Raw genomic sequence first — 15,095 nt, forward strand, 5'->3', positions numbered from 1 at the left:
AAACTGATCACACTCTAACTCTATTTCCATTTAAAATAATAGTAGTCTCAAATACTGAGGTGGATGTGGGGAGTAACATGAAATGCTCAGATATAGCTCTGGGAATGAAAAATAGTGTAAATATTTTGGAAAGCTGTCTGAAATTTCTCCCAAAGTTAACATGTATATGCCCTTTGATTCAGCAATTCTCTCACTCTTTCTCTCTCCATATATATTACATATATATATGTGTATATATATATATATTACAAATATATATATCTTCATTTTCTAAAGCAAAGAAAAAATTTAACCTATGGCAATAATAGAAACCAGAATATTGATTACCTTTGGTGGTGAAAGCTATTTACTAAGAAGTGGGCACAAAGGAACTTTCCAGGTGAAATATTTGCAACCTTCCAGATAAAAATACTATATCTTGATCTTGATGACTTTTGTGTGGGGGTATTCAAAAGGAAATATTCACTTAATACTCAGTTAAGATTTGAGAATTTTGCTACATGTAAGTTTTACCTCAATTAAAAAAAGATTAATGAGTAACAACAAGTGGGAAAAATTTAGGAAAACCCCTTACTTTTACGGTCATACCTAATGCGTATTGTCACCCTGCTTATTTAATTTATATGCAGAGTACATCATGAGAAATGCTGGGCTAGAAGAAACACAAGCTGGAATCAAGATTGCCGGGAGAAATATCAATAACCTCAGATATGCAGATGACACCACCCTTATGGCAGAAAGTGAAGAGGAACTAAAGAGCCTCTTGATGAAAGTGAAAGAGGAGAGTGAAAAAGTTGGCTTAAAGCTCAACATTCAGAAAACTAAGATCATGGCATCTGGTCCCATCACTCCATGGCAAATAGATGGGGAAACAGTGTCAGACTTTATTTTTTCGGGCTCCAAAATCACTGCAGGTGGTGACTGCAGCCATGAAATGAAAAGATGCTTACTCCTTGGAAGGAAAGTTATGACCAACCTAGACAGCATATGAAAAAGCAGAGACATTACTTTGCCAACAAAGGTCCACCTACTCAAGGCTATGGTTTTTCCAGTGGTCATGTATGGATGTGAGAGTTGGACTAAAAAGAAAGCTGAGTGCCGAAGAATTGATGCTTTAGAACTGTGATGTTGGAGAAGACTCTTGAGAGTCCCTTGGACTGCAAGGAGATCCAACCAGTCCATCCTAAAGGAGATCAGTCCTGGGTGTTCACTGGAAGGACTGATGTTGAAGCTGAAACTGCAATACTTTGGCCACCTCATGCAAAGCGTTGACTCAGTGGAAAAGACCCTAATGCTGGGAGGGATTGGGGGCAGGAGGAGAAGGGAACAACAGAGGATGAGACGGCTGGATGGCATCACCAACTCGATGGACATGAGTTTGAGTAATCTCTGGGAGTTGGTGATGGACAGGGAGGCCTGCCCTGCTGCAATTCACGGGGTCACAAAGAGTCGGACATGACTGAGTGACTGAACTGAACTAAACTGAATATATTAAGCTGAAATAAAATATGCAAAGAAGGATTAACATATCAGTTTAATTAATATATTAAAAATAATAAATTATGATTTGAGGAACAAATTAGTACATGAAAACTAGAATCAATCAACTTCAAGATTATTCCCTAGTAAATAGGTAAAGTAGAAGAAAAAGCATACATAAAGTAAAAGACTGCAAAATTCTTCTTCTAATCATAATCTTACCATCTGCTTTGCTGCCTTCTTCCACCAAGAGTTTCACAATATTAAAGAATCCTTTTGCAGATGCTAGGTGGAGGGGCCTATCTCCAACTTCACCACTTACGTTTACATCAGCACCAAATTTCAAAAGGAGGCGAGTTACCTAAAGGATCCAAGCATTTGAGATTAGTGTCAAATGTCAAATAAGGAAATGGCAACCCACTCCAGTATTCTTGCCTGGAAAACCCCATGGACTGAGGATCCTAGTAGGCTGCAGTCCATGGGGTTGCAAAGAGTCGGACACAACTGAGCAACTTTACTTTCACTTTCAGCAGTATGGAGGGAGACATATCATTAAGATGTTCTTTTGGTTAATTTTTGTCTGAAAAAACCCTAATTCAATTGGCCTAAACAATAAGGTATTTATTATTATATCACCTAGCAAGAAATTTAAAAAAAGGAGCAATTTCAGAGTTGGGTCTTCATTGTACATAAACAGTCTTCTCTAAAATCACCCATAATCATCTCTGAACAGTCCTTTAAAATCTTCTGGCCAGAGTCAGCAGTGTTTACATGATTCTTTATTTTCGTAGTGACTCCATGCATAGGTCACCAATGGTCATCTTGTGACTGGGATTCTAAGTCCTGTTTTGATTTGTGAATAAGCAGGAGATAGCCACACTAGCCTTTAGCATCTTCCTAAACTGGTTGAGATTCACAACTCAGGAGTCTTCCAGGGGTTGTTTCTGGTAATTTACGGGATTTGTTCAAAGTATTTACACATCCACTTAGGAATCTTTCAAATACTTTTTCTAAACTTGACATTGTCTCCTCTGGGAATTTCAGAAGTCATCACAGTGATCCCAAGAGATAAGTTAGTATGTATCTATGCCATTAAAATAACAGTTATGGGAGGACTCCTCAAAACTCTTGACCATTGAGGGCCTTCCTGTGTGGTCCAGGGGTTAAGACTTTGCCTTCCAATGCAGGGGGTGTGGGTATGATCCCTGGTCAGGGAGCTGAGATCCCACATGTCTTGCAGCCAAAAAATCGAAATATAAAACAGAAGCAGTATTGAGACAAATTCAATAAAGACTTTAAAAATGGTCCATATCAAAAAAATCTCTAAAAGGAAGTCTTGACCACTGACGTATCAGCATAAATGTGAATTCAAGCTCTGAAACTATTTTGTGGCAGCAGATAAATATATTTTGGGCAGAAGCCTCTCAAGAATATGGTATACATTTGATAGAAATCTAGGTGAAAAAAATAGCTGGTGGAATGTGGGAGAACTTATTATGTGCAGTGGGTAAAGAAGAAAGGTTCTGAAATTAGGCTTCTATTTATTAGTTATGTCACTTTGAGTAAATGATTTGGCCTTTTCAAAATTCAGTTTCTTCATCGCTAAGATGGGAATACCTCATAGGGTTGTCATGAGGATTAAATAAGTTATTACACATGAAACACTTAGAAAAGTGCCTGGTACTCAATAAATGATATCTGAAGAGGTAGCAGCAATGTGGAATGTGTATTTTATCCATTTGTTGGCTAATAGGCACACCAATGCTTAATTCAGGAGAAAGCTGAATAGTAGTAGACATTTAGTCTCAGGAACCTTGCACTCCTAAGCAGATATTTCTACTTATACAGACTCCATAAATCCTGATTATGTGACTTTATAATGCACAGATTTAAACTATCATTGAAATCGATTGTCTATTAAGCACCATTATTATATACCTAGGCAATATTGCTCTTGGTACAAAACATCTACTCTTCCACTTAAAAATAAGTAAATAAACAAATGCCAAGGAACATGGCATATCAGGCACATTTATAAACCAAATGTGCCATTCCCCTGTCAGCATATTTTAGTAAGTGACAATAGCATCCATAAATTACTTATGTGCTGTCTTTGCACATAGAAAGTGAGTCCCTTATCATAAAACGGCCATCCACATTTTAGCATAATTTTATAGTACTGTGACTATATATTCAGGGAAAGTAAACAAATTTAACACTCCACAAAACATGCAGAGAAGCTCTTTATGCTTCTGCTGGGTGATGAGGTTAATCGCCAAAGAGGATGACTCAACAAACAACGTGCATTGTGTATATCCTTCCTGGGCCTGAAATCAGAAAAAGTTTGGAGTTTTTTCATCACTTGAGCTTTGGACCCTGTACTTTCAGAAGCATTTTCAGTACCCAGCTCTCCAGTGCACTCCAGTGCACTCTGAGCAGCACATCAATGAAATGAGCAATCTTCCCTAGCTAGAGGTCACGCTTCACAGGCTTGAGAGTGTCCAGGCATATTCCAGCCAGCAAAGAAATAAAGGCACAATGGCTGGAACAGCACAGAGACACAAGTAAGTTTGATTTTCAACTTGGGAGCCTCAGGAAATGCAATAGCATGACCTCTACAAAGGTAAAAAGTGTAATTCTGCTGCATAACTGAGTAATACTAGAGATCTAGGGAGATAAAATGAGGAAGAATGAGAATGGTCAGTGAAAATGAATAACTTGGTAGCTGCTATTTTTCTGTGGATCTACAAATGCTTTTCAAGGGTGGAACTGATGAGAAGATGGCAAAAATGATTCAAAGGATAGCTCAAGTAGCCTTTCTTTGAATACAGTACATTTCAAGAAAAGCCTGGAATACTTAAGTGATGCCCCAGGCTTTGGACTTACCTACACAATACTTACTGACTTACCTGTTCGTGCCCATAGCATGCTGCAATGTGCAGGGGAGTGAAAAAAACTGCATCTTGAACATTGACATTAGCTCCATGTTGCAGAAGCACATCAGCAGCCTGGATAAGGAAGAGCTGGGTTAGGAGATTCATTGGGGGCATCTGTCCAACAAATTCATTTTATAATTAAAATGTATTAATACAACTCGTCTTTAGGAGTCACCATTCTAGAACACAATATTTTTCCATCTCCCTTCTCTGAAATCTCCAATGGCTTGCTTTTGCCTAGAAAATAAAAGCCAAGCTCCTTACTATGATATTCAAGGTCCTCTCAATCTGATGGTATCCTTTAAAATGTATTTCCCATGAGTCTCTTTCATAAACCCAACTGTACAATCAAACTGCACTCCATTTCCCACTTCTCTGAGTCTTTGTTCACATTATTTCCTCAGTCAGAAGTTCCCTTCTGCCCAATCCACAGATATTTAAACCCAAGCTAAATGCCATCTCCTCCAATATTTCTTTATTTTCCCTCCATTTGTTGCCAGATTATTTGCTAAAATTGTATTCCTTCCTTTTACATCTCACTCAACTTACTTTCATACCATTTAAAACATTTATAAATTTATATACATGCCTTATCACCCTTATTAAAGACCAAATTCTTTAAGGACAAAGTGTATACCAAATTCATCTATATGATCCTACCCTAGCATGTTGTCATGAAAATAGTAATCATTCAATAAAAATTTGTTGAATGAATAAATGATTAAAACAAACAAACAAACAAAAAAACTAGCAGGAGGTATGGGTCAACTGCCTCCATGGAAAGGCACAGACTGCCAACAAATCTGCTGACTCTTTATTTATTTATTTATTTATTTTTAAATTTTTTTATTAGTTGGAGGCTAATTACTTCACAACATTTCAGTGGGTTTTGTCATACATTGATATGAATCAGCCATGGATTTACACGTCTTCCCCATCCCAATCCCCGCTCCCACCTCTCTCTCCACCCGATTCCTCTCGAAACATCCCACCCTCGCCTTCTCCCACAGAGTCCAAAAGTCTGTTCTGTATTTCTGTGTCTCTTTTTCTGTTTTGCATATAGGGTTATCGTTACCATCTTTCTAAATTCCATATATATGTGTTAGTATGCTGTAATGTTCTTTATCTTTCTGGCTTACTTCACTCTGTATAAGGGGCTCCAGCTTCATCCATCTCATTAGGACTGGTTTGAATGAATTCTTTTTAATGGCTGAGTAATATTCCATGGTGTATATGTACCACAGGTTCCTTATCCATTCATCTGCTGATGGGCATCTAGGTTGCTTCCATGTCCTGGCTATTATAAACAGTGCTGCGATGAACATTGGGGTGCACATGTCTCTTTCAGATCTGGTTTCCTCAGTGTGTATGCCAAGAAGTGGGATTGCTGGGTCATATGGCAGTTCTATTTCCAGTTTTTTAAGAAATCTCCACACTGTTTTCCATAGCGGCTGTACTAGTTTGCATTCCCACCAACAGTGTAAGAGGGTTCCCTTTTCTCCACACCCTCTCCAGCATTTATTGCTTGTAGACTTTTGGATAGCAGCCATCCTGACTGGCGTGTAATGGTACCTCATTGTGGTTTTGATTTGCATTTCTCTAATAACGAGTGATGTTGAGCATCTTTTCATGTGTTTGTCAGCCATCTGTATGTCTTCTTTGGAGAAATGTCTGTTTAGTTCTTTGGCCCATTTTTTGATTGGGTCATTTATTTTTCTGGAATTGAGCTGCAGGAGTTGCTTGTATATTTTTGAGATTAATCCTTTGTCTGTTTCTTCATTTGCTATTATTTTCTCCCAATCCGAGGGCTGTCTTTTCACCTTACTTATAGTTTCCTTTGTAGTGCAAAAGCTTTTCAGTTTCATTAGGTCCCATTTGTTTAGTTTTGCTTTTATTTCCAATATTCTGGGAGGTGGGTCATAGAGGATCCTGCTGTGATTTATGTCGGAGAGTGTTTTGCCTATGTTCTCCTCTAGGAGTTTTATAGTTTCTGGTCTTACACTTAGATCTTTAATCCATTTTGAGTTTATTTTTGTGTATGGTGTTAGAAAGTGTTCTAGTTTCATTCTTTTACAAGTGGTTGACCAGTTTTCCCAGCACCACTTGTTAAAGAGGTTGTCTTTTTTCCATTGTATATCCTTGCCTCCTTTGTCAAAGATAAGGTGTCCATAGGTTCGTGGATTTATCTCTGGGCTTTCTATTCTGTTCCATTGATCTATATTTCTGTCTTTGTGCCAGTACCATACTGTCTTGATGACTGTGGCTTTGTAGTAGAGTCTGAAGTCAGGCAGGTTGATTCCTCCAGTTCCATTCTTCTTTCTCAAGATTACTTTGGCTATTCGAGGTTTTTTGTATTTCCATACAAATTGTGAAATTATTTGGTCTAGTTCTGTGAAAAATACCATTGGTAGCTTGATAGGGATTGCATTGAATCTATAGACTGCTTTGGGTAGAATAGCCATTTTGACAATATTGATTCTTCCAATCCATGAACACGGTATGTTTCTCCATCTGTTTGACTCTTTAGATTTATTCTACCAAAGACTCATCTCCAAGCCTCTTCGCTCTAGAAAACTGATTGAAGTCATTTCTTCCAGATGTGTTCTTTTTCACTGTAAGTTTTCTAATGTACTCTCTGTTCTTCAGTTGGTAAAATAATACACATTTGGGGAAATTTTCAAAAGTCTGTTAGATTTACAAGAGAGTACATGAAGCTGGGATCAAAGAGCTCAAGGAACATATGTTCCCACACATCTTTCATTCTTTCTATGCCTTCATCCTAAATCGAGGCCATAAATGGTAACGGGAGTGCCTCTGTCTCACTCCCAAACATAGAAAGATAGGTTCCACTCTCCCATTTTAAAGGTAAAGACACTGAGCCTCAAGGAGCTTTTTAACCTATCTGAGGTCATACAATCAATAAGAAGCAGAACTGGAATTCAAATTTAGGCTTGTTTGAAGTTTCTTTGCATCAGTTCCTTCCTGTGACCTTGATGGCGTTAACACTAACCTTTAAGCAAATGAACTAACTGAATCAATCTCAGGTAAAACGAAGCTTTCTCTCAGTAGAAGCTTGTTAGATTCAGCTTTGTAGATTCAGCTTGGAATTGAATGCTGGAACCATTTATATCAAATGCCTGCTATCTTAGACTTCACATGCCTGTGAGTTCAATCTTGGGAACGTTTAAAGGAGGTCACATGTGATCAAGGTAAATGGAGCTTTTTACAAATTCTCTTATTTTAAACATAGCATAAAATAAAGTAGACAGCATGAATTTTTATTGTAAAAAGGATTCTCAAATGTTAACATATAGACCCAATTTCTTAGGCATAGTTCCAGAACTTACTTTCATTCTAATAGATAAGGGCTCTTAGTCCAATGTAATTTTTTCCTAAGTTTGCACTTATCCAGTTATTCAGAAGGTCAATCTTTTGGCTCAATATTCATTAATTATGAAGTGTTGGCCTTCTGAGAAACTGTCAAAATGTAAGATTTAATGAAACCGCACAGAGTGATTATTGAACTGTAGATTTTAGTTAGTTTGTTTTAAAATTCAAGAAAATAGTTAACCATTGAGAGCTATGTACACTGGAATTATCTGAATAATTTCACAGGCTATTTATATAAATTTAATGCATCTATTGGTTGTTATGATATTTCAAGTCATGATAGGGAGTATACCTCCTACCAATTTTACGGGGATACAATGTATCATGATACACAAATACGCTTGTCATGTGGTTATGATAAATGCACTCATATTAATGCTTAGGCTGGAACATATATCTATTAAATAATTTTAACCATGCTTCCCCTAATCTATAACCTGAAAGAGTGGGTAGATCAATTTCACCTCCTTTCCACTGCGTGAAGTCCCAAACTCAATCACTTTTATGCACCACTATGCTGAATATATAATAGGCATCCAGATTATTATTGAATTGGACTGTATTTCTAGTTAAAAAATAGGAATATATATCTACTAGTCATAAAGGAATTTAAACATTAACAATTAGGACCCAAATATATGACAAAAATTTTTAAATAGTTCAACACACACATTTATTGATCCTTTACTTTGAATTAACCTTTAGCAAATCCCAAGTGCCTGCTCCATGCCAGGAACTGTCACTGGCACTTTTACATACATTGTCTCATTAAGTTTTCTGCAGGCCATAAAATTCTGTGGTATTAAATACTTTTGAGAAAATACAGTTTTTTTTCCCCCAAAACAATAACAAAACTACTATTGAAACTGTATACTAGAAAAAAAGTTTTATCACTGAAAGGATGTCTTAATAATCTTTACACTCTTTAAAGAAAAGAACTTTATCATACTTAGATTTGTATAAATGATATATATACATATGTATCAGTATATATATATATATATATATATATATATATATATATATCAGTATTATTATTATTAAAGAATCAAGATTCAAATATTCAGTTCAGTTCAGTCGCTCAGTCATGTCCGACTCTCTGGGACCCCATGAATTGCAGCACGCCAGGCCTCTCTGTCCATCACCAACTCCTGGAGTTTACCCAAACTCATGTCCATTGAGTCGGTGATGCCATCCAAACATCTCATCTTGTCTTCCCCTTCTCCTCCTGCCCTCAATCTTTCTCAGCATCAGGGTCTTTTCAAAGGAGTCATCTCTTTGCATCAGGTGGCCAAAGTATTGGAGTTTCAGCTTCAGTACCAGTCCTTCCAATGAACACCCAGGACTGATCTCCTTTAGGATGGACTGGTTGGATCTCCTTGCAGTCCAAGGGACTCTCAAGAGTCTTCTCCAACACCACAGTCCAAAAGCATCAATTATTCAGCACTCAGCTTTCTGTATAGTCCAACTCTCACATCCATACATGACCACTGGAAAAACCATAGCCTTGAGTAGATGGACCTTTGTTGGCAAAGTAATGTCTCTGTTTTTTAATATGCTGTCTAGGTTGGTCATAACTTTCCTTCCAAAGAGTAAGAGTCTTTTCATTTCATGGCTGCAATCACCATGTGCAGTGATTTCGGAGCCCAAAAAACAAAGTCAGCCACTGTTTCCACTGTTTCCCCATCTATTTGCCATGGAGTGATGGGACCAGATGCCATGATCTTAGTTTTCTGAATGTTGAGCTTTAAGCCAACTTTTTTACTCTCCTCTTTCACTTTCATCAAGAGGCTCTTTAGTTCTTCACTCTCTGCCATAAGAGTGGTGTCATTTGCATATCTGAGGTTATTGATATTTCTCCCAGCAATCTTGATTCCAGCTTGTGCTTCTTCCAGCCCAGCATTTCCCATGATGTACTCTGCATATAGGTTAAATAAGCAGGGTGACAATATACAGCCTTGACGTACGAGTATCCTTTATTGATGAAAGGAATATGCACGACAAAGTGTCTATCACGAAGTCTTTGTTTTATGAGCACAAAAAATGGATTGGAGCTCTTTGTTTTGATAGAAGGGAATTACTATACATTAATACTAAAAATATTTTCATTTGCTAGTTGACTCCTCAAAATATCCAAGTAGAATCTCTACAATTTCCAGGTTGTAATTTAAATACTTGTTCGAACATTCTGCTCTTTCTTCCTAGAAAGTTTCTGTTTTCTTTCTCTGACTGTAATAAACCTAGTCTCAAGGCCAAGCTCAGTTCCCAGGTCCTCTGAGAACCTTTCACAAATACTTTACTGTATTAAACATTTCTTTCTCTAAATGTTTATATTATTTATCCTCACAACTTAATCGTTTCATTAATTATCACTGTGTGTAAATCACTATTATACAAAAATTAATTAAACTATTTTGATCATGTTCTGAACTTGTCTCAGTGACGTGTAGGAAGTTTTGATTCCAGATTAAGAAGGATTTTTCACCTGAGACACTGGGATTTAATCCTTCTAACTAAAAGAGTTATACCTTATCATTTTAAATTCCAGAGATTTAAAAAGTAATGCTTACAAGAGAAAAGTCCTCATTGTTCTTATTTGCTGAATGTTTCTGCTACAGTATGCCTTTAACTTATTGACTTGCACCCAGTTGGCTTCCCACTCTGAACTTCATCTTATGAAAATCATTGACAGTGATGAAGAAGAAAAAAATGACCACATCAATAGGAGCTAAATGTCTCATGGAAAAGAAAGTAAAGTAAGGTAAATTCTACATGGGATAAAATGGTTATCAATCAGAGCTGAAATTCCCAAAATTAAATATAAGTGTTTTATACTAGTAGACTTTCCAATAAATATCTACACTTTGAAATTTAAGTTTTTCTTTGCTTTATTTAAAGTGATATCTCATTTCCTGTGACTTCTTTGGAGTCTCCCTCAAATTCATACATACACTGATGTTTTCCTTAGGATTTATAGTTTGTTTAAAGCCACAGTTTTCTCTTCTATATTTCTTCATCTAATCTTTACTATTGAGACTTATAGAGAACAGAATCATGAATCTCTTTTGGGATAACACCCACTTCCATTTAGTAGAAAATCTCTATTAACAGAGTTTTAGAAGAAAATGTTTTTGTAAGCTTATGCCTCAGGAACTCAAATTGGTCCCCAAAATATTAATATGCAAGTTGATTTAGATTAGAAATTTTTCAGTGCTTCCAGTTCTAACTTTCAATGTGTGTGCTCACTCAGTCGTGTCCAATTCTTTGCCACCCCATGGGCTATAGCCTACAAGGTTCTTCTGTCCATGGAATTTTCCAGACAAGAATACTGACTGGGTTGTCATTTCCTCCTCCAGGGGATCTTCCTGACCCGGGGACAGAACCCACATCTCTTGTGTTTAACTTTCAATAACCCATTCCAATTGTGTCCCATTGAACAATTACCCTCTCTTCTAAACTTCATTTTTTTCAAGAGTAGTCTACATCTTTTACTCACATATTCTCACCTCTTAATCACTCCTCAGCCCACCTACAGTCTGGCTTCAGACCTTACAACTTCAGGGAAATTTCTTTGGAAAATGACATCAAAGATCGCCCAAGTGTCAATTCCAATGTATATCCTTGGGTCTTTTCCTTATTTTAATATTTCTCCAGCATTTCTTACTATTTGTCTTCTCCTTAAGATCCTATCCTTCCTTAGACTGACTGACATAATGATCTTTGAGTTTGATCCCTACCTCTCTGTCAGCTTTTTATTGTCCTTCTCTAGAGGTGACTCTCTGTTTATCTCTTAAGTGTTTCTTCAGTGTTGCTTTTTTATCACTAACATTGTATTGCCTTCTGATTTCCTTTGTCTGCTTTAATTGCCTTGAATTAATTCAGATAATATACAGAAATCATTTAAGACAAAACTTGGTAAGCTAAGAGGAAGTGTTCAGTGGTAGTTATTAGCTATCTTGCCTTAAACATTCTCTAGTTGATTCTATCACCATTGCTACTACTGCTGCTACTATTACTAATACTGGTACTATTTCTACCACACACACACACACACACACACACACAAACACACACACACACTTCTCTCTCCAGAAGCATGTATTTTACCCAGATTCTTCCAGTACGGGGTCTACGTTGCTTAGCAACTCAGAATTTGATTATATGGGGGCTTCTCAGGTGGCTCAGTGGTAAAGAATCTGCCTGCCACTGCAGGAGATGTGGGTTTGATCCCTGGGCCAGGAAAATCCCTTGGAGTAGGAAATGGCAACCCACTCCAGTATTCTTGCCTGGAAAATTTCATGGAGAGAGGAGCCTGTTGGGCTACAGTCCATGGGGTTGCAAAGAGTTGGACAAGACTGAGCAACTGAGCAGCAGGAGCAGACTGGTTATATGTTATATTTCCCTTGTTTCCCAATTACTTTTACTCTGGGCTTATACAGTCCCCTGCAGTGATTTCATCTTTATCACTTGCCCTTTGATTTTTGGTAATATGAATGAAGCATTAGAATGTGTGCTTTGAGAATGTTGTTATTTAGTTGCTCAGCTGTGTTTGATTTTTTTGCAATGCCATGGACTGTAGCCCAGCAGGCTTTTCTGTCCATGGGCTTTCCCAGGCAAGAATACCATAGGGGGTTGCCATTTCCTTCTCCAGAGGATCTTCGCCGCCCAGGAATTGAACCTGTGCCTCCTGTATTGCAGGCAGATTCTTTATGACTGAGTCACTATGGAAGCCCATCTATGAGCTAAATAAGGATATCTCATTTAATTCTCACAACAATCTCATGGCACTGTTACTAATAACCCCATTTAAAAAATAGGAAAAATAAGGTTAAGAATTACACAGTTTTAAGGAAAAACACCAAAGTTTAAACTTGAATTGATAGAAGTCCAAAGAATCATACTACTCCACAGTGTTTTTCTTCTTATGTGTGCTATTATTTGGGGGCAGCCTATAATTCCTTGCCACCTCAGATAGTTCTATACAGGATATAGACCTTGGTTGATGTTCTTCAAGGATTTTCAAGGACATCTATATAGCCAGTATATCAATAAGTATGATTCTGACTTTGTAATTGCTTGCAGATGACTGAAAAAAATAAAGTTAAAAGCTATTCTAAGTAGAAGTTATATGTTAGGGATCTTGAAGAGTCATATATACTATAACAAGAATTTTAGAACTGTTCCTGAATTTTTTCCATAGGGGGTTTCACCAACAGATTTCAAGCAATAGCAAAGTATATTCTGATTTGCACCTTAAAAAGATCCTTCTGGTAAAAGTATAGCAAATAGACTGAAGAGATAGCAAACTAGAAGCAGAGTGACCAGCTAGCAGGGTTCAGCAGCCAGCTAAAAAGAGATAAGGATAAAAATGATCTCGTAGATAAAAATGAGGTAGTAGTAGTATCTGAGAGATGGAGAATGGGTTTTAGAGATATTAAGATGATAGAATTGCATGACTCAGCATATTGGGGGTGGGGAGAGATGATGGAAGTTATTAACAAATGACGACAATAAAAGAGGAAGACTGTAAGGGGAAATAAGCATGAGGGTAAAACTGTGTCTAATTTGTGAATTTAATAAGTAGGAACATCACCCATAGTTTCTCTCAGGTTAATCACTTAACATATTTAGTTTCTTCTAGTTCCCTTTAGCAATTCATTGTGAGCTTATCCAACACCACAGCTGTTCCAGCTGGGGTCGAACCCTCAATCAAAATGCAAACATAATTCCTGAGTTTTTAAACATCTACCAAAAGCTATGCCAACTAAAAATACCAATAATTGCTTACCCATTTGTATTTAAGGCTTCATTACCTAGCATTTTAGACTGTAACATTGCTTTAGATTTAAAATAAGCACTTCTTTTGACTTTATGCTCTATTTTCTGTAAAACTTTTAAACTGTATATATACTGACTTCTCTACACCCATTACAAGTGCTAAGTGAGAACTCCCTATCATATAGTTACAGAGGCTTTTCATTTAAAACAGTAACTGAATGTTTTTGTAAAGACTTTTTATTTTCCCTGACATAGCTCTAATTAAATATTTGAGTACAAAAACTTACTGGGAAATAGTTTCTTCAGGCTGTCACGGAAATAAGGTTCTCTTATGTGACCTTTATCTTATTATCTCAGGTTAAAATTAAATCTGGTCTGAAAATTACTCAGAAAATGATTCCACAAGATAACATTATCAAAGAAATTAAAGGGACACTCCATATTTTTAAGTTGTAGAAATAGAGCTTAAAGGTATATCAACTTATATACATAAAGTAAAAGAATTCCATTGATTATATAAATCTATAGCTTCTCAGGAAATTGTAATAGTGTAAGTAGAAAAGCTTGTGGATGAAGAGTGATGAGAAGCTGAGGGGTCCAGGCTGGAGCTACAAATGGGATCATTTTAGAGAAGTAATCATTGAAGTTAGGTGATAACACCAGTTCCATAGGTAAAAGGAGATACTTGAGGGATATTTATGGCTAAAAAGTGGGAAAGAATGGAGCCAGCAAAGGAAAGAGAAGAGTCATCCATGAAAGAAAAGGAGAACAAAGGAATGCTTGTTAAGGAAGCCCATGGAAGAGAAATTTTAGAGAAAAGACAGGCTAAATTTTCTGAGCCTTCCAGCTAATCGTCATCTTGCAGTGCTATTTTCTTTCTTATATATATTCTTTTTTGCAGCATTTCCTTATGTGAGGGTCTTATTTTAAAATCCCTGGCTGAGAAAACAGGTTTTCAATGTTTACTGTGTTATGAATACATCATGTTCTATGCATTTCGAAAGCCACAATTTTTTTTTCCTTATGAGATTTATTTTTATAGCTTGCCAAAGGTCCAGCATTTTTTGGCTATACTGCAATTGTAGAGATTTGAAAATTGTAGTACAAGTTAGGCTCCCTCTCATGGATGGTCTTCCTTACACTGTCTACACCCTAGACATTGTAATCTGACAAAGAATTTTCTCATGACTTGTTCTGCAGCCCAAGACACCTACTGAAATCATGTAATTTGCCTCTACTTGAAAAATCAACTTCTAAATTATGCTTTGAAGGTGAGTTGTAGTCAACTTATAGAACATAAGGACCACATAAAGATTTTGGCTCTTAGATAAAAATGATTAATAAGAATCTTCCTAAAAATTATTTCAAAGATCAATGTATTTCCACCAGCTGGGATTTAAAAATCAAAAAAGACAACAGGTTCAGGGGTTAGTCCTGTTTCAAGCACACTATACAGAATGTTTAGGGCTTCTCTTTTTGAGCTTCCTCATTAAATAAGGCAGAAAACATTAT

At 36.8% G+C, this 15,095-nt stretch overlaps 1 protein-coding gene across 1 annotated transcript in view; it reads right to left on the reverse strand.

The window, feature by feature from the left end:
- Positions 1-15,095, reverse strand: part of TNNI3K (TNNI3 interacting kinase) — a 318,691-nt gene that overhangs the window by 224,308 nt on the left and 79,288 nt on the right. Inside the window, exons 6-7 of the mRNA XM_061121609.1 lie at positions 4,389-4,487; positions 1,702-1,840 (exon numbers count right to left, since the gene is read on the reverse strand). Coding sequence (XP_060977592.1) covers positions 1,702-1,840; positions 4,389-4,487 — 238 coding nt within the window. The remainder of the gene's footprint in view (positions 1-1,701; positions 1,841-4,388; positions 4,488-15,095) is intronic.

This window comes from Dama dama, chromosome 20 (assembly GCF_033118175.1).
Source record: "Dama dama isolate Ldn47 chromosome 20, ASM3311817v1, whole genome shotgun sequence".
NCBI classification, from domain to species: Eukaryota; Metazoa; Chordata; class Mammalia; order Artiodactyla; family Cervidae; genus Dama; species Dama dama.